The 16607-nt window shown below is 38.6% G+C and overlaps 1 protein-coding gene across 2 annotated transcripts in view; it reads right to left on the minus strand.

The window, feature by feature from the left end:
• Window positions 1-15787, minus strand: part of UBR2 (ubiquitin protein ligase E3 component n-recognin 2) — a 66191-nt gene extending 50404 nt beyond the window's left edge. For both annotated transcript variants that reach the window (XM_064446143.1, XM_064446144.1), the window contains exons 1-7: window positions 15641-15787; window positions 11158-11417; window positions 8336-8414; window positions 6648-6761; window positions 3736-3863; window positions 2589-2727; window positions 864-926 (exon numbers count right to left, since the gene is read on the minus strand). In XM_064446143.1, coding sequence (XP_064302213.1) covers window positions 864-926; window positions 2589-2727; window positions 3736-3863; window positions 6648-6761; window positions 8336-8414; window positions 11158-11417; window positions 15641-15718 — 861 coding nt within the window. In that variant the 5' untranslated portion in view covers window positions 15719-15787. The remainder of the gene's footprint in view (window positions 1-863; window positions 927-2588; window positions 2728-3735; window positions 3864-6647; window positions 6762-8335; window positions 8415-11157; window positions 11418-15640) is intronic.
• Between the last annotated feature and the right edge of the window lie 820 nt (window positions 15788-16607).

Consider the following 16607-nt stretch of genomic DNA (forward strand, 5'->3'; position numbering starts at 1 on the left):
CACCAAGGAAAACTGATTGCCAATGGACTATTTTCAATAATGAAAATTAAACAAACAAGAGTTGAAACAAGAAAGTATTTCTCCTCATCTCTGTGTTAGTAACCTTAATAGTTACACATTACACATAAAAGCCATTTGTTCTTTGCACAACTGGCAAGTTAAAAATACTGCAAAACTTTATCTTTAAGGCTATGTTAATGTTTTCCAAATACCTTAAACAGTTTAAGGCCAGTAACTCTACTTGCAGTATTTGTTTTTGCAGTGGTAGCAGTATTATACACAAACTATATCATGTGATTAAGTACTGCACTGCAGCAATTCAAGAAAAATTAAATCGAAACTATTATTCCCATGTTCTTACATGAAGAACCCTGTCATTATATAGACATTATGTATATATACACACACATATAACTACACATCCAAAATGAAAGCATATTTCTAGTTTCACACTAGGATTCAATCCGTAACAATTTCCATAGTTGTGCCAGTGAAAGAGGCAAACAACTTTGCACAACAGAACAAAGACTAAAATAGTTTAACTTCACTGATCTGAACCAACATGCAATTCTAAAATATTACGTCTGATGTTCCTGATCAAACTCTGTTTTCTGAAGGGAAAAGTTGTCTGGGAACTTCTTTTTATGAAAAGATTTTGGATGCAAGGAAGACCATAGTAGAAAAAACAAAAACAGAGCATAAACCTGTGTTTTGATACCCCTACTGTGTATATCGTAAATAATATGTTCAATGCCTTGCATTATTAAAATATAAAGAGTCATTATGGTAAAAATATCCCAAAACTATGTAGCAAAGCCTCTTTTTGCTTAAGATGAGGCAAGTAAGTAGGTAGTATTACTTACCACTATTACTGATTTTGCTTGATCGCAGTACTGAAAGTCTCCATATCGAACAGACCTACGTCCCTTTAAAGTCATAAAGAAGTAACATTATCACCACCTTCTAAACAAGAAGTTCAAATGCTGTGTTTCATATTAGTATAAAAGATACATGTATCTGAAACTTTTACTGTTAACCACTCTTGCTTTCAGGTTATTTTCATTTTTAAAATATTGTATGTAGTTACATACTTGAATTTCCAAAATGCACCCTGTACCACTTAAAAGAAAATAAAATTTTACCATATATGCAGTTGTCTGTTACACTGAGTTTTATGTGTATAATATTGTTTTTAAGATGTAACCACTACACTACTTTTATTTAAAATACCGAAAACTTACCTTTAGTACTAATGCACCAATCATTAGTTTTGGTAGAATTTAAAGATATTTCAGACATTTTAATGCCTTTTTAAAAGCAGATATGAAAGCCAATTGTCTTTTAAACATACAACTAAAGCACTTGGTTTATTTCAAAACTGGAAGGTTTCCATACTGTATGTGTCTTTCTATACTGTCAATACATGCGTTAAAATAGATAGTTGATTCAATTTATAGTGTATTATAGACAGAATAGCTTACTGAGATTTTAGATCTGGTCTGATGCCAAATCATTTTTTGAGGCATAACCTTCTCATTTCTTTTACATACATACATGCATGCACAAGTACATATGCATTCATGTATCTATTTAGAAGCAGGACAGGGATCAATAATAGGTAAAAATCTCCAAAGTGTGCCCTACAATGCACAGCCTGTGCTCAAGTCAGCACATGTTCAGGGATCAGACGGGAATCTTTTGGTAACTGTTATCACAAAAATAAGAGTAGTGGTAACACAACAAAAAAATCGTTCAGTGTTAAGTAATTTAAAGCTGTTATATTTCCTTTTCCACTGACTGTAACAATCCAAAACGACATACCCATTGCCATTTTGGAAAAGACTTCCCCCGTCCTATGCCACCCCCCCAGAAAAAGGCACGAGCAAACAAAACAGCAAAAAGGACACTCATTTTCACATCAGCTGCTTACAAGCTCATGGCACAAACAACAACATGCAGTTGTGCCTAGAAAGTTTCCCTTTCTCAAAAAATGCACACAAGCCAGAATACACAGCTGGAAGAGTGCTTCTGAGACTGGTTAAAATTATATTCAGCACAGTGATTCTGAACTCATTGCTCTTTCTAAATGCTGTATTAAATGCTTTACCTCTTCCTGCCATTATCATCTGACAATTACAAAAAAGAAAATTACATTTTTAAAAAACCACAAGCAGCTCCATGAGCACCAGAACAAAAGCAGCTAACTATGGATTTTAGCCCTCAGAGTTGACCACTCTTACTCTGAGAAGCATCTCCCATCCTTGGAGCACATACAGGTGTTCTTTCAATGTCAGCTCCCTTGTGTACAGTGAGGGGTGAGCTAAAGCTGCTGCCTGTCCTTGACAGAAGAGTGAGAGAAACCCTGCTATCTACAATTAAAAGACTTACTGGAATACATTTACAGTGAAACATATATTCAATATTAGGTCTGGTTTGGACTGGCCAATGAGTTAAGACATTTTAGGGTGGCCTGACATACAGGGCTCAATCACATTAAGCACACTTTGTGAAAACAAACTAAAGTGTAGTCATATAAAATAAACATTTGGGTAAGTATAATTAAAAGTTCTAGCAATTAATTTACTTACATCTCTGTCTACTGTTGTTGCAAAACCAATAGCTTCTTTCTGTGTGCAGTTGACAGCCTTCTGAAGAGTATAAATAACTTGTTCATAGGTATGGACTTCATCATTAAACAGCATGCAGTAGTAAGTGTCACTCTTCTCACTTCAAAGCAAGGATTGAATTTATAATTCGAAGTAATGTATTTTTTAAAATCAACTTCTAGTTTAACAAAGTTTTCCACCAAGCAGACAGCCCAAGCCTAGGCTTCTTCTGCTATACTGGAACACATCTCAACAATTTATTTGAAAAGGACTGCCCACCCCTAACTTCTATAGGAATGTGCATCTTTCCTGCAGAATGAAGCCCAAAATGAGCAAAATTTTAAGACAATACTTAGGTCTAAGTATTATTTTTGGATATTTGTTGATTATGAATTGGTAGTTTCCTACTAAGGAAAACACGTTTCCTTCCATTCCAGCTGTGCTCAATACATCCCCCCATTGCTTCTTAGAGATTTCAACGGTCTTGGCATTATTCTGCCACACCTGTTTCCCCAATACTGCATAAACATGTAAGAGACAACAAGAACTTGGCAGTCCCTTAAAAAGCCCAAACTCCACAATCCTCAGAACCACAACTTATTAAGCTTATATAGATTCAGTGCAATCTTTTGATTCCTATTGCTTACTTAGGCAGCATTCTCACTCATGCAACACAAAGTAAGTTACTAACAAGATGTCACAAATGAATCCATGATAACTATGATGCTACAATACACTGAAATATTCCGTAATGCTTCAAAATTTGTAAGAAGTGGATCACCAAAAGTACAAAATACTTCTGCCACCAGAATTTCCGTAACTTTGATCATAAGAAATTAATTCACTACTTGTTTGAGGGTATTGTATTTTACTGCTACTTTTCCATATTAAGAAAACAAAGGCATCACAAAGACATTGTTTCATCAACACTATGAAGAGAAAATGGGCTGTATAATCACAAAAGAAATATGAGAAAAACAAATCTATTAAAATAGTTTTAGTCCACTGTCTACCAAATATTCCTGACAATTTTAGGAAAGGCAGAAAATATATTTAAAATCAGAATTCGCATTTTCCATTGTAAATATCTAAAAGCCTTTAAAAGGCAGAAGGCAAATACTATACTTACATCATTTCTAGGCCAGGCAATTCATTTTCCTTTTCCCATGTTAATATATCTACTGCGTATTTAAATGTGATGGCAAAAATATTATAAGCTCTTGCTACCATATCTTCTGGTAACTGCACAAGAGGATCCTGGAAAATAAGTATGGGAAAAGCAATTGAGAAATTAAATGACATTCAGAACAGAAATTGTCAAATTTGCACCTCTCTGACAAAGATGAGGCAAGCATCATTAACGATGTCTTTCTTTAAATGACTTTACATTTGAAAGAAATAGTCAATGATCATCCTGTTTTCTTTCAGTTCTTCACTGACAATCACCAAAGCAGTGATCTATCATTCAACACCTAAATGTTGACTTGCCTCTGATCAGCCACTTAAATTTTCACTTCTCCATTTTCACTTTCATTGTTCCCACTTCTGCGCACCTTTTAAGATAGTTCTGAAAAATTTAACCTCAGCTGTATTAAAATCTGCTTTTTCCACGATGCCTTCAAAAACATAATTTGAAATCACTGCATCTTTTGTCTCACTTATCAATATTAGTAAGTCGCAGAATACAAACAACTATGCATCTATTGCCTTGTTTTATATGCAGCATGCATTTAGAGGCAGAGTTCTTATCTGTCCAAGCTGATACAACATCCAGCACACTGGGATCATGACTTATGATGCACGTCTCTTACATGCTGTGGCATATAAATAATTAAATGCTTAAATGTAACTAGGTATTTCATAATGATCTGCCCATGTCTCAGTCTTGTTCAGGCAGCTGTTCCCCTTTTGTATGTGGAACATGCACCTGCTTGTGCCTACTCTGCACTCTCCAGGGTGTCCTCCATTCGACATCTGCAGCAGCCACTATAAACTCATCCTCCCCTCTCTGCCAGAGGTAGAATAGCTGCTGCTGCAGCTGGGGGAACTGAAATGAGGAGGGGAAGGAAGAAAAGTGCTGCCTCAGCCTGCAAAGTCAAAAGGACTACATTTTGGAGCAGCAAATGGGAACCACTGTCAACTCAGAATCAGGTAGTACAGGTACTGCTGCCATTTCCTTCCAATCCATTTCAAGGAATTTGTGTGTTAATAGAAAACATTAGAAACCTCTTACCTGAAAGGATTATTATTCTACTGTTTTGAATTTTTGATGTTGAGAACAATTAGTCCCTCTTCTACAAGGCTGGAAAGGGAACACTGCATGCCCTGCAGGTCACCTGGACATGTACTACACACTGGGTCACTGACTTGATTCATCACTTCATATTTTGATGTATGTGTAATTGTTAGCCAATTAAAATATTTAATAGTAACCCAATTTCTGTTTTAGGAATACCTAATACCAAATTCTGTGTTTCACTCCAGTTTATGTTGTATAAAAATGGCCACAATCTTTTCAGAACTTAAGTCTGCATTACCTACAGGAGGCCCTTGACAGTCAGCAATTCACCTGTACTAGCAAAGTTTATTCACCCACCCCTCCTCAAGATTCTTTTGGAATATTTGGAAGCTTTACAAGAGTGTTAATAACTGCCATTCCTCTTTTTTTTGTTTCATTTAAAACTTATCTAGGGTATGGAGAACTATCAATCACCAAAAGTAAAGACAATTCTTAAATAGCAGCACTGCCTCCATTCCCAGCACTTTCAACAAAGACACATACCTGGGCAAGGCAGTAAACAGGCTCTGATAACACCCAACAAATGATCCTTGATCTACCTCAAACAAAACACTGCATAACGTAAAGAGATCTCAATCCCCTTCACTCATGGGGAAGAAATACAAAGCCTGCCCAGTACCTTGATTTTTCTGTCACTCACACTGTGTATCTTTGGACATAGAAGTAGCAGTGCACCCAAGATTTCAGAACAAGTTTTCTAAGGCTGCCCACTAATGTAAACTGGCCTGTAGATCAAGGGGTGAGTCCATGCACCAGAGCTAGAGTCTTAGGGTTGAGACAGTGACAACAGATTTTAGAAGGACCACTCTCACTGCAAATACAGTTTCAGTTGCTTCAGCTAAACCATCAGATCAGCAAAACTACTACAAGAATTTGCCTTATATTTTCCCTTCAAAAAATTCCCACAGAAATTGTATTACCTAAGAACAGATGTGAGTGGCTAGACCAGAAGCCCAACTAGCCACTCTCGTACCCAAGATGTAATAACAGATAGTCAGGGAAGAGTATAAGGACAGAACGCTCCTCTGGTCTCCAGTAACTTAAGCCACTAATACTTCCCAGACCAAAGATGGTATCTGCAATTTTTAAATGGCCATTGTTAATTTTTTCTCTCCCCAAACATGTTACATTTCCTTTTGAATACATACAAACTTTGAACAACATTGGTGTTTTGTAACAGTCCAACAGCTTGAATTCATACTGAAAGTAGCAGCATGTATTTTTGCATTTAGTACGTCCAAGCTGTTATACTATGAGAAATGGTGAAACTTTGATAGACCTCTCTTGTACCTCCATTACAGCTTTCCTGTAACAGCAAGTTATTTTTATTTTAAAAATCTGTGCACTTTACTATGGTAAGAATCAGAACGCATGTTGCACAGCTTAATTTGGCTTCTTCATGCACATGATTACATACATTTCTTTTTTTCCACATGGCAGACTCCCTTCACCTTTCAGAATAAGACAGAAGAACAAAGAAACAGAACTGAAGCTGCACAGGCAGCCAAGAGCATACAAAATAAAGCCTTCAAGTAGAAAATGTCATTCTAAATCACTCCTTAAGTTAGTCAAGACACTGGTTTTGTCTAACACATAGTGTGGTTCAAATATTACTATTAAATTTCCTCCCATCTCTCATGCATGGCATACAAGACTTAAAATAACCTCATATGAATGAGCTATATATAGACTCATATATACAGAGTTAATGTTTTGAAACACGATGCCTCAATTGTTATTACCTCTTCTTCTGCAGTCTCTGAAGTGTTAAGTTCATGCTTTTGGCAGTAAGGACCTTCTTTCCAAGCTTCTGTATCACCACAGTCACAGAAACCCCCTCCCCCTGATGTTGTCATCTAGAATTATTTAAAAACAGTTCATGTGAATATGCATATACATACATGCACATTAAGAAATGAGTAGTCATAGCTGAACTACAAAAGCATGATCACAACACCTGATTGCTTTAGCCAGTATTCTATTAAAAAAGCACAGTGAAACCATACCTGTTTCTATGATGGCTAAAAGCTTATCTATTTCAGTCTGCCTACGCCAAAAGAAAATTTAAAAATAAAAAAAACAAACAAAAAAAAACAACAACCAAAAACCCAAAAGCTTCAAACATCCCCATTCTGCCACACTTGAAGGCTGTGGGTTTCTTCTGGTTTTCAGTTTTTCTGAATCTGTTACTTGCAATGCCAACTGTACCACTGCAGATTCTCACATCTTTAATCTGAACAAAGCTAAACCAAACAGCAATACTGCATATAACAATACAGCAATAATTCGTATAGCACTATTACACAGTAAAAGATGTGCTGTTTACAGTAACTGCAATTTACAGACAAAACTTACAAATTGCCCACTTAAGTCCTAGTAAGCACAGAAAAAAATCTGAAAACTGTAGTGATATATTTACACTGTTTTAATAAAATGGATTTTAAAGCTAAGATCACCTCAAATTAAGAAGTGTAATAATAGTTGTAGTTCAAAAAGAGTATTAACTGATTCATAGAAGAATTCTTGTTTCAACTGTTTTTGGCATACAGGTATATTCTGTACATACAGGTACATCCTAGACTATCAACAAAATTTGACAGCATTTGAAACATTTGCTTTCACTTTTGGATGTCACTTAGATTTGTTAATTCACTAAGCTTGCAAACTAAAAACCTACATACAGGAAGTATGCTGATACCAGCAAATTGGGTTGGGTTTCTTGGGGCAAGTTGTTGTGGTAGTTTCTTTCTTCCCTAAATCCTAGTGCTCAGTGATCGGATTTACATTAACAGCAGTGCAGTATTGTAGAAACAGATTTACAGAAAGGCTGCACTGGTAGTTTTCAGTTAGCTTCTTAGTTTAAAAACAAACCAAGGCCTTCTTGGTTTTGTTTGTAGGTTTTTTTGAACTAACCTCTACTGCTACTAGCAGTAGATTACTAAAATAAACAGCATCTACAGTTTTAGTTTGCTATTTTAACTTTATGTTTAAAAACAAACAAAAATCCTGCTATTGTACAGAATTTGGTAACAATTCAGATGTTTAAAGGAAATAAGTTTTAAATAAAAGTTGTTTCTTAATAAAGATTTTTCAATACCTTTTAAACAGTCAAACATCAAGGTCAAAGCATGTTAAAAAATAACTCTTATGCTGTAAAATTCACTAAAGGGCACACGTTAAAAATACGTTTGTAAGCTTAACTGTTGTGCATAAAATTTAACTGCTCGATATTTTGAAGTGTTAACTTTCAGAATTTACACTCAGGTCAAAACACTCAAGTTCTTATAAGATTATTGCAGACATGATGCCAAACTTTGCGTTCATCCAGCATTTTGAAATTATGTATACATTCTTCAACTTTAAACGAGGAGTTTCATACACATACAAGATTATTAATGACTACATCATATATTCCAGCAGTATTACTAACCCGGTATCGGTGCTCTCTATGGATACTTCCAAGAAAGCACTCCATGCATAACACACAAGTTGGGTCAACTGCACAGTCTCTGAAAACCACAACAACAAAAAAAGGCAGCATTAAACAAGTGGCTTTGCCTTTAATTACATATTTTACAACAAGTAATTTTCAAATATCACCAATATGAACCTTCTAACTAATGTATATATTATTCTGAAAGAGGAAAGCGATGGCTTCCAAGGAGGGGCAAACAAATGAAGAAGCAAAAAATCTGTTTTTGTAACAGAAGAGGCTTTAAAATATTGTCTGGGTAGCATGTATATTTGGGCAATATAGCCATTGCCTTCACGAGGCAAGAGAAGTATATAAGCAAGTAAACAGATGAATTACAGAACACAGTACAGACAGGTAAAAGTATAAACCCAAGCAAGTTCTCTCAATTACAGAGGACAAGCATTAATAATCTCCAGCAATCAGAGGAGATATTTTTTCACTGAATACTGGAAAGAAAGATAGCACACAACAGATTAGATCAAACCTCTGCTTCTCATTTTAGCCCTACAAGCTCACTGAAGTCCAGGAACGCAATTTCCTCAACCAGGAGATCAGAGACCATAAGAAGGTCCTGTCTACAAACACTGCTCTATCAGATAGAAGTAGTATTCCCAGCAAAAGGGGCTAAACAATTGTGTTACATTTAACTGTTTCTTTGAGAAACACTAAAAATACACACACCTACGTAAGGCAAGTGACTTCAAGGCACCCCTCAAGATTATGGGAGTCAGGTTTTGCAATGTAAAAATAACTACCAAGAGAATGAATGTCTTATGATGGCTATTATTAAAACAAGAATTCAGAGAAACAACTTATTTTGTGCAAAAGAAAGCACCAGAGATCCTACGAAATGTTATTATCAAGAATTCTCTTAATTTCATTTTGCCAAATAAATTAAACCAGGTAATCATTGAAAGACAACCGTGACATACTACGCATAAAGTACCATTTTCACATTTGTTTTCTCCAGAGGAGCCACTAAAGGTGAAAATATCAAAGCAAAATTATACAACACTTCTGTTTTAGAATAATTTGTGTTCACTGAATTCTTTAATTACAAAAAATAAAAACACTTATTATGCCTACAGTATTGGGTAGATTAGTTCTAAATATTGGGTATCGATTCTTCAGAGCCCTAAACTTGTGGCAACATACTTACAAATTCAGAACCATTTGCCAAGTAATTTCTCAAACAAATCAGGGTGCTTATACCTAAAGCAGAGGCAGACCTGTAAGCTTCACAACTGGACAGAAAAGCCACTGTCTCAGAAATGGACTCAAAACAATTATTTTCTGTATCCCACAAGAGTTTAAATTAAACTCTCATTACTCCTCATTACCAAAGAAAATTACTCAAATTATTAATACCTAACAGGAAACATTAAGAGTTTTACATCTGTGTTCAGTACTTAATCAAGAAAAGATGAGACTTGATAGCAGCAACAGCAAAAATATTCTGTATTCACTGCTGACCCTGACCTGAGTAGAAGATTGAACAAGATGGCCTACCAAGACATCCTTTCTAACCTGAATATTGTGACTATATTGCTGTATTTAAATAGTTTTTCTACTGAAACCAAGACCCTAAGTACAAACAGTACATTCACTCATTCTCTAAATTCTACACCAACGGACTGCATTATTCTGTTTTCATTGTAGATTACAACATTCTGAAGGATATACTTTACATATTGAGTTGTTGGTCTTGGAAAAAAAACAATGTTTAGAGGAAATTAACAGAACACCCACAGTTCTCAGTAGTCCACACGAAAAGCATTTGATCAGTACCATGTTACTTCTAGGTTGCAATGCAACTTCACTCAAATTAAAACACTAGTTCTGAGGTTTGGGGTTTTTGGTTCTTTGACCAGATTTCATGAAAAGGTAACAGAAAAACTGTGGAAATTCTTTTTATAGCCTCTGATAGTCCTTAGCCTCCAGCTTACTAATTCTCTACCCAGATCTCTCCACTTTTTCACAGGTGTGTAGGAAGAACCTGAGAACACCTGAGAGGAGTTGGAGTTCTTGTAGTGGTTGAAAGGATCTGAAGTACCCACCAGTTTAATCTCACCCATCTCAAGATAAGAGGTCTCAAAAAAACATTTCCAAAACTACCTATTCTAACTGATCATTGAAACAGAAGTGCAGAAGAGGCAGCTTGCTGAGTGAAGTATCTCAAGTCCACTCTGAATCAGAACTTCAGCAAATCAGGTCAATCAGCTATGATGTTTCTAGAAAAGGAGAGCACTAGAAAGTAAACTACTACTACAATCATTCTCTCCTTGTAGATGAAGGGGATGGAAACCCAGAAAAATAAACACTCCAAATAAGATGGACACTCCCTCCCCCCATCACTCCACCAAGTGGGGTTTATAACTGTTTTAGCATCCAATAGATTGGTTTAACAGGTCACAGAAAGAGATCTAAAATACAGGATCAACATTAACAGCTGATATTAAACACCTAAATTACAAGCACATACACCTGCCTGCTTACTTCTGATTAATGCCCTTAAATCACACTGACAGTTCACCTCAACTACCTTCTTAATCTTGCATTTCTTTTGTACAGAAACACTCTATACTGATTAATATTTTCCCATGTACAAACCTGTAGTGTGTTAATACTCCCCTGGTCCCACCTGTCATGAAACACTGCAAGGTTACTTTGAAAATACATCTGAGGTATTAGCTTTTCATTAGGACTGCATGTTCTTATTGAAAAATGTTCCATGACTTCACAAATTATAAATACTTCACAATGCTAAGTTGAACTACCTGCAAGAATATGTAGGCTCTCCCACTTTAAAAACGCGGCCACAAAGATGGGAAGGTTTGTTTGCTTGCTCAAGCTTTGGAAAGCCAAATGCAGGATCTTCACCACAAAGATACCATTCCATTGGTCCCAGCAAAACGTGTTGTGCCAGCATGTCTTCTCTTTGTGGGGCAGGGTTAGGACCCCTGCAGTAAATTTTTGGTACATAATAGGCCAGATGCTGGTATACTTCTTTCTGAAGGTCATTTGCTTGCAGCCATTTCTTTTAAATGAAAAGGAAAGAGAACACAAATTGTTCATTAATAAAAATACCAAATATAGTTCTATCCATCAAGATGACTTTTTTATTTCTATATCCAAAATGGCATTGCAAAACTAGAAAGCCATGCTTCCTTCTAAGTGTTAAATCTAGATGATCACAGAAGACATTATGAAAGGAATAATTTGTTTCCCTGCTTGCACATTTTATCCCTTTGACACACAAAATTATTTTCAAAAAGACAAAATTTAAGAGACCAAATTCTTAAAAATTTTCCTCCACGATGCATGACTAGTAGAATGTCCCAACATTGGTAGTGACTTAGGATAAGGATCAAACTATGCTGGTTGCATTGCTTTGGAGTGCAGACTGATGCTGCCAGCTGGGGACACAGAGGAGCAGCGGAAGCCTGGAGTTGGCAAGGAACAGGCAAAACCAAAAAGTACAAGGAGAACGGCAAACACAGCATTAGGTAACAGTCCCTCTCATATTTAATTTTAACAAGCTACTTATGAAAATGACAGGGGTTTGGTTTCTCCTACCACCAAAATAACTGATCTGAATTACTATTTCAAGTGTGATGTTAGATCCATGAATTCTCTTTGTCAGTCAATTGTAAAAAACAATGTTGACAGTTTTTAAAAGCCAAACTACTGTACCTGCTATAAGCCTCTGAAAAACTCTCAGCTCTTTCTAGGTTTTTTTCCCTTGTATACACACACAGAGTAAAAAAAAATCCTCCAGGACAACACTTGTTTTATTTTTGCCTTGTGGATTACAATTTTGTAAAGCTTTAAACTGTAAATTAAGGCTGCAAGGTTTTTATAATAAACAAATGGGAGCAAGCACATATTGCAAGTGTGCACTGATTAAATCCTGTGTTACATAAACAGCCTCAGTATGCCATTTCTCATTGTAAATATGACAACCAGATACCCTCTGGCAACTTCAGAAAAATAATTTGGAATCAACCTGAAACTGTACATGAAAACCAAGAATTAATTATACCAAAATAAAAGGGTTTGGTAATCAAACGTTACAGCTTGATTTACTCTGAATTATTTATGACTTACTCTTAAGAACTTATGTTTGAGACAACACAGTTGTTGTAAGTTCTTCAGGATACAGACATATACAGTCAGCAGACCATTTGTGCCATTTAAAAATGGCTGCATTTTTGCCTTTAATACACTGCAGCATTTTCATTAACTAGACTATGTTTTCTAAAGCAGAACTTAATGTAAAATAAATTATTTCTCAGTATAGCTCTTAGTAGAATAATATGCAGTCCTCACTTCTCCTTCCTTAAGTTTGACTACTTAAAATTATAATAATTCTGCTAAATCTTTCTGTATTGATCTAGCTTTGATGGTGAAAGCCCAGATTTCTTCCAAGGAGTTCCATGGAAAAAGGTTGCCAAAAAGCTGTATGCAACAATCTGGAAGTTTACAGATAATCTCACCATTCCCCCAGGATTCAGAGAATAGCACACAAAAATGAAAAAGTAAAAGTATTCATTACTAAGAATTTGATTTGTTTTCCTAGCTCATTAATCTCTTCCTCTCCTTTCTTATTTGTGCCAAATATCTGCTACCACCAGGAACTGACCCAATGACAGTGAAACTGACTTAGTCTCTTCCATTATTCCCATTTAACAAGATAATTTTTAGATTACTTTCTAGGGTATATATCAGTTATTATGCTTGCATTTTTCTCAGCAAAATACCTTTCATTTCAGCCTCTTAATTCAGCAGTATGTTACTAATTTCTACCTAGAAAATACACAATGCATATTAGCTACACTACAAGCTCAGGCAAATACCTAGCCAGAGAAAATTCTTGTTCCTCGAGTATATGGCTTTCCCATCCCAAAAACTCTGGGAGTAGTTCCCTGAAAGTTAGGCGTGGCAACACTGAATGTCATCACACAAATGTCTTTGTGGAGCCAGTTCTGTATGCATAACTGTGTGCATGCAGTTTTGAAAATCAGATCCTGGCTAAAAGAATATCAGGACGAAGTACAGGCTACTAGGTCAAGGAAACAGATGTCACTCCAAGAGCTATTAGGAAGGCAACTCAAAATACTGTTGTGCATGTAAAATTGCTACTAGAAATATATCCATATGCATACATATGTTGCACTGCCTTTCTAAATCGCTACCTAGGAGGCACTGATCTCCAATAAAACTACTAAAAACTTTGGAATTTGTTAAAAAAAAATTTGTATTTAGGCAAGTTCTCAGCTAGTATTTGTCTATTTTCTATCCTGAAGTCACATGTAAGAAAACCTTATGTTCTACTCTCCCAAGACAGGTTTTTATTAAAAAGAGAAGTATATTCCTCTTTACCTCCTCCCCTGCAGCAACTTTTGACTGCCCTGGAGGGGGGGAACCAAAGCATTGATCAAATCACATTTTATGTAAGAAAATACCTAATGGTCCATTGAGATTTCTATTAAATCCACATCTAAGTAAGAGATACGAGGCAAACAAAACATGTAATACAAATAAGCCATAAAAAACTCAAGTTCAATGTTTCAAAAGGTAAAAAGTACAACTTAAAATTTTCTTAGCTGCACAAATAAATATTTGCAAAGTTGGCTCATGTTCTGTTACAGATAATTTATTCTTTTTGATTGTTGTTCTTTGGAAGTTTATAATTAAATTGTTGCAATGAGAAATTGAAGCATAAAGTGCTGCAAGTATTGCTTTAGGATGGCATTTGTTTTGTTAATATTGGGCTATCAGCAAAGGAGGGAGAACATCAATGCTAAAACCCAAGAATGTTTTTTACTTACACAATCAGGTAGTGCCAGCAGCATTTACGTGCTAGCACATTGTAGATTTGAGAGTAACAGATCTCAGAATTGTAGCTTGTGCTAGTGATCACAGAGAATAAAACTGAAGAAGAATCGACTAAGTTTAAGCCGGCACTTGTACCTATACCAAATTCCTAAATGCGTTTCACTTGGTGTACCATTGCCTTTGATTTAACTACGGTGTGACCCAAAAAAATCATCTGCTACTCACACAAACAAGGTAGTCTGGACTCAGTGTGGACTACTATATGAAGCGTTTGATGAAATTACTCGGTTTTCTGTTAAGGGGAAGAAAGACTAATCCTGGAGCTAAATTAGCTGGGCTGTAGCTAACAACACACATACGCCCATCTAATCATAGCTTTGTCTGTACTGTAGATATACCACCATAATCTGAGGAAAATCTGAATTATAACATTGTCTTTTATTTTCTTTTGGAAAGTAACCAACGTAATTCTCATTGAAATACACAGAGACAGCTTTTCAAGGTCTTATCCTACAGTATTTTAACATATATATCCAGTTCCTCAAATGCACAAGTCTGTAAGGTCTGGCACCTACGCCGGGAACACAAGTTTCTCTGAAAACTTTACCCTCAAGATGTCACTCCTCTCCCCTTTCAACTACCTCTCATAAAAGCAGGAAAAGTATATAAACAAGAACAGATTTCTTCAAGTATTACTTTGATTTTACTAATATTTTCCCTACAAGCGTCACTCTCTAATAGTCCTAAGCTCAACTAGTGCAAGCTTTTGCCAGAACCGCATCTTAAATACTAGGGGGAAGAATCCTGTAACAAACCTTCACCACCACAGAGCATATACGGGGTCAGACATCCACCTAAGTCAACGGCGGGAGGGGAATCTTCTCACGTCGAGGCATGACTGCAGGTAGGGAGACGTGAAAAGGAAGCAAGCTGGGCAGGAGGACTATACTCCTCAGCTGCCCGGGGAAAGCGAGGAAGCAGCAGGCGAGGGAGCGAGATGCCGGGAAGCGGCCCCACTTCCCCCAGGCCCCGGCCCCAGCCCCGTCGCGGCGGGGGATCGCGGCCGCCCTCGGCTGGGGCTGACCCCGTCTGGGCGGCCGGCTGGAGAGCCACCTGCGCCGGCCGGAACAACAGGACAAGCTGGCTGCTCTCTGCCACTGATTTTGGCTACTGCAACAGCGACGCTGGCGACAACAGCGGGCTGGGGCGCCGCTGCCAGCCAGGGCTGCCCTCGGGAGCAGCCCAGGCAGCGACACCCCCTCACGGAAAGCCTGCTCCTCGCACCCCGGCCCCAGGCACAGCCTCGCCCCGGGCCCGGGAGCGGCCCCCGGCCCGCACGACCACACCGCCGGCCTCGCCAGCCCCCGCTCCTTCCCCACCCCAAATGCTTCTCGCCCTTCCGCCCCGGGCCCGCCGCCTCACCACGGCGATCTCCTCGGCGGAGCACTCCAGCAGGCTCTTGTCAATGGCCTGCACCTCCGACTCCAACTCCGCCGCCATCTTCTCTCCCCCCCCCGCGCCGCTCCCGTCCACCGCCGAGGCAGGGACACCCGGAACCGGGCCCGGCCGGCCGCTCTGCCCCGGGAACCCACTTCCGCCCCGCCTCCGTCCGGCGCGGCGCCGCCCGCGGGGCACGCTGGGAGTTGTAGTCCTTCCCCGGCGCCTCCCCGCCCCCGCTGCCCCGGGGTACGGCGCCCATGGCCCAGGGCCGCGGTGCGGGACCGCCTTCACCCGGTCATTTTCCCTTCTCGTCTTCTCGAACGTGAAGCGATGCCCGGGGCGGGGGGCATCTTCCATCTGGCTAGTACTTAAACGCCGCTCACGCTCGAGGGCCCGGCCTGTCAGCACGGCCCGTGGGCGAGGCGGCGGCAAGGGCTTGCCCCGGCTCCCCGCGTGGGTGAAGAGAAGAAAAAAATCAGTTAAATAGGTGAATCTGGCAACTACGGCTTTAAGGCAAATGTTACTAAATGGCAGCAGCTTTAAGACAGGTTGCCCAGCCGTCCTCCTTCCCTGGCTCCCGTGGAGCCACGCACCACCAGGCTGTAGCACTGTCCTGTCGTGGCTCACAGCCTTGCTTAGTCAGGTGGAGCTCCAGGTTTGCAACTTGGAAAAAAGTCAACACCAAGCGAAACCAGAAAACCATCATCCCCTGTAACTTTATTTCATTTTAGTTAATACAGGCCCTGCTTCTTACGAGGTCTTTCAGAAAACCTGTTGTACCACTGCTGTACCCACGGGCTCGCCTGCGTGTTGGTGCTACACTGCTGTAATTACAGCCAGGCCAAAAACCAAGCAGACATTTTGAACTTTGTGTATACGGCCACACGGCACCTAGGCGACTGTGTGAGCCGTGCTTCACACCACACCTTCCTTTGCTGGCTGTGAACTT

The sequence above is a fragment of the Phalacrocorax carbo genome, chromosome 3 (genome assembly GCF_963921805.1).
Source record: "Phalacrocorax carbo chromosome 3, bPhaCar2.1, whole genome shotgun sequence".
Lineage (NCBI taxonomy): Eukaryota > Metazoa > Chordata > Aves > Suliformes > Phalacrocoracidae > Phalacrocorax > Phalacrocorax carbo.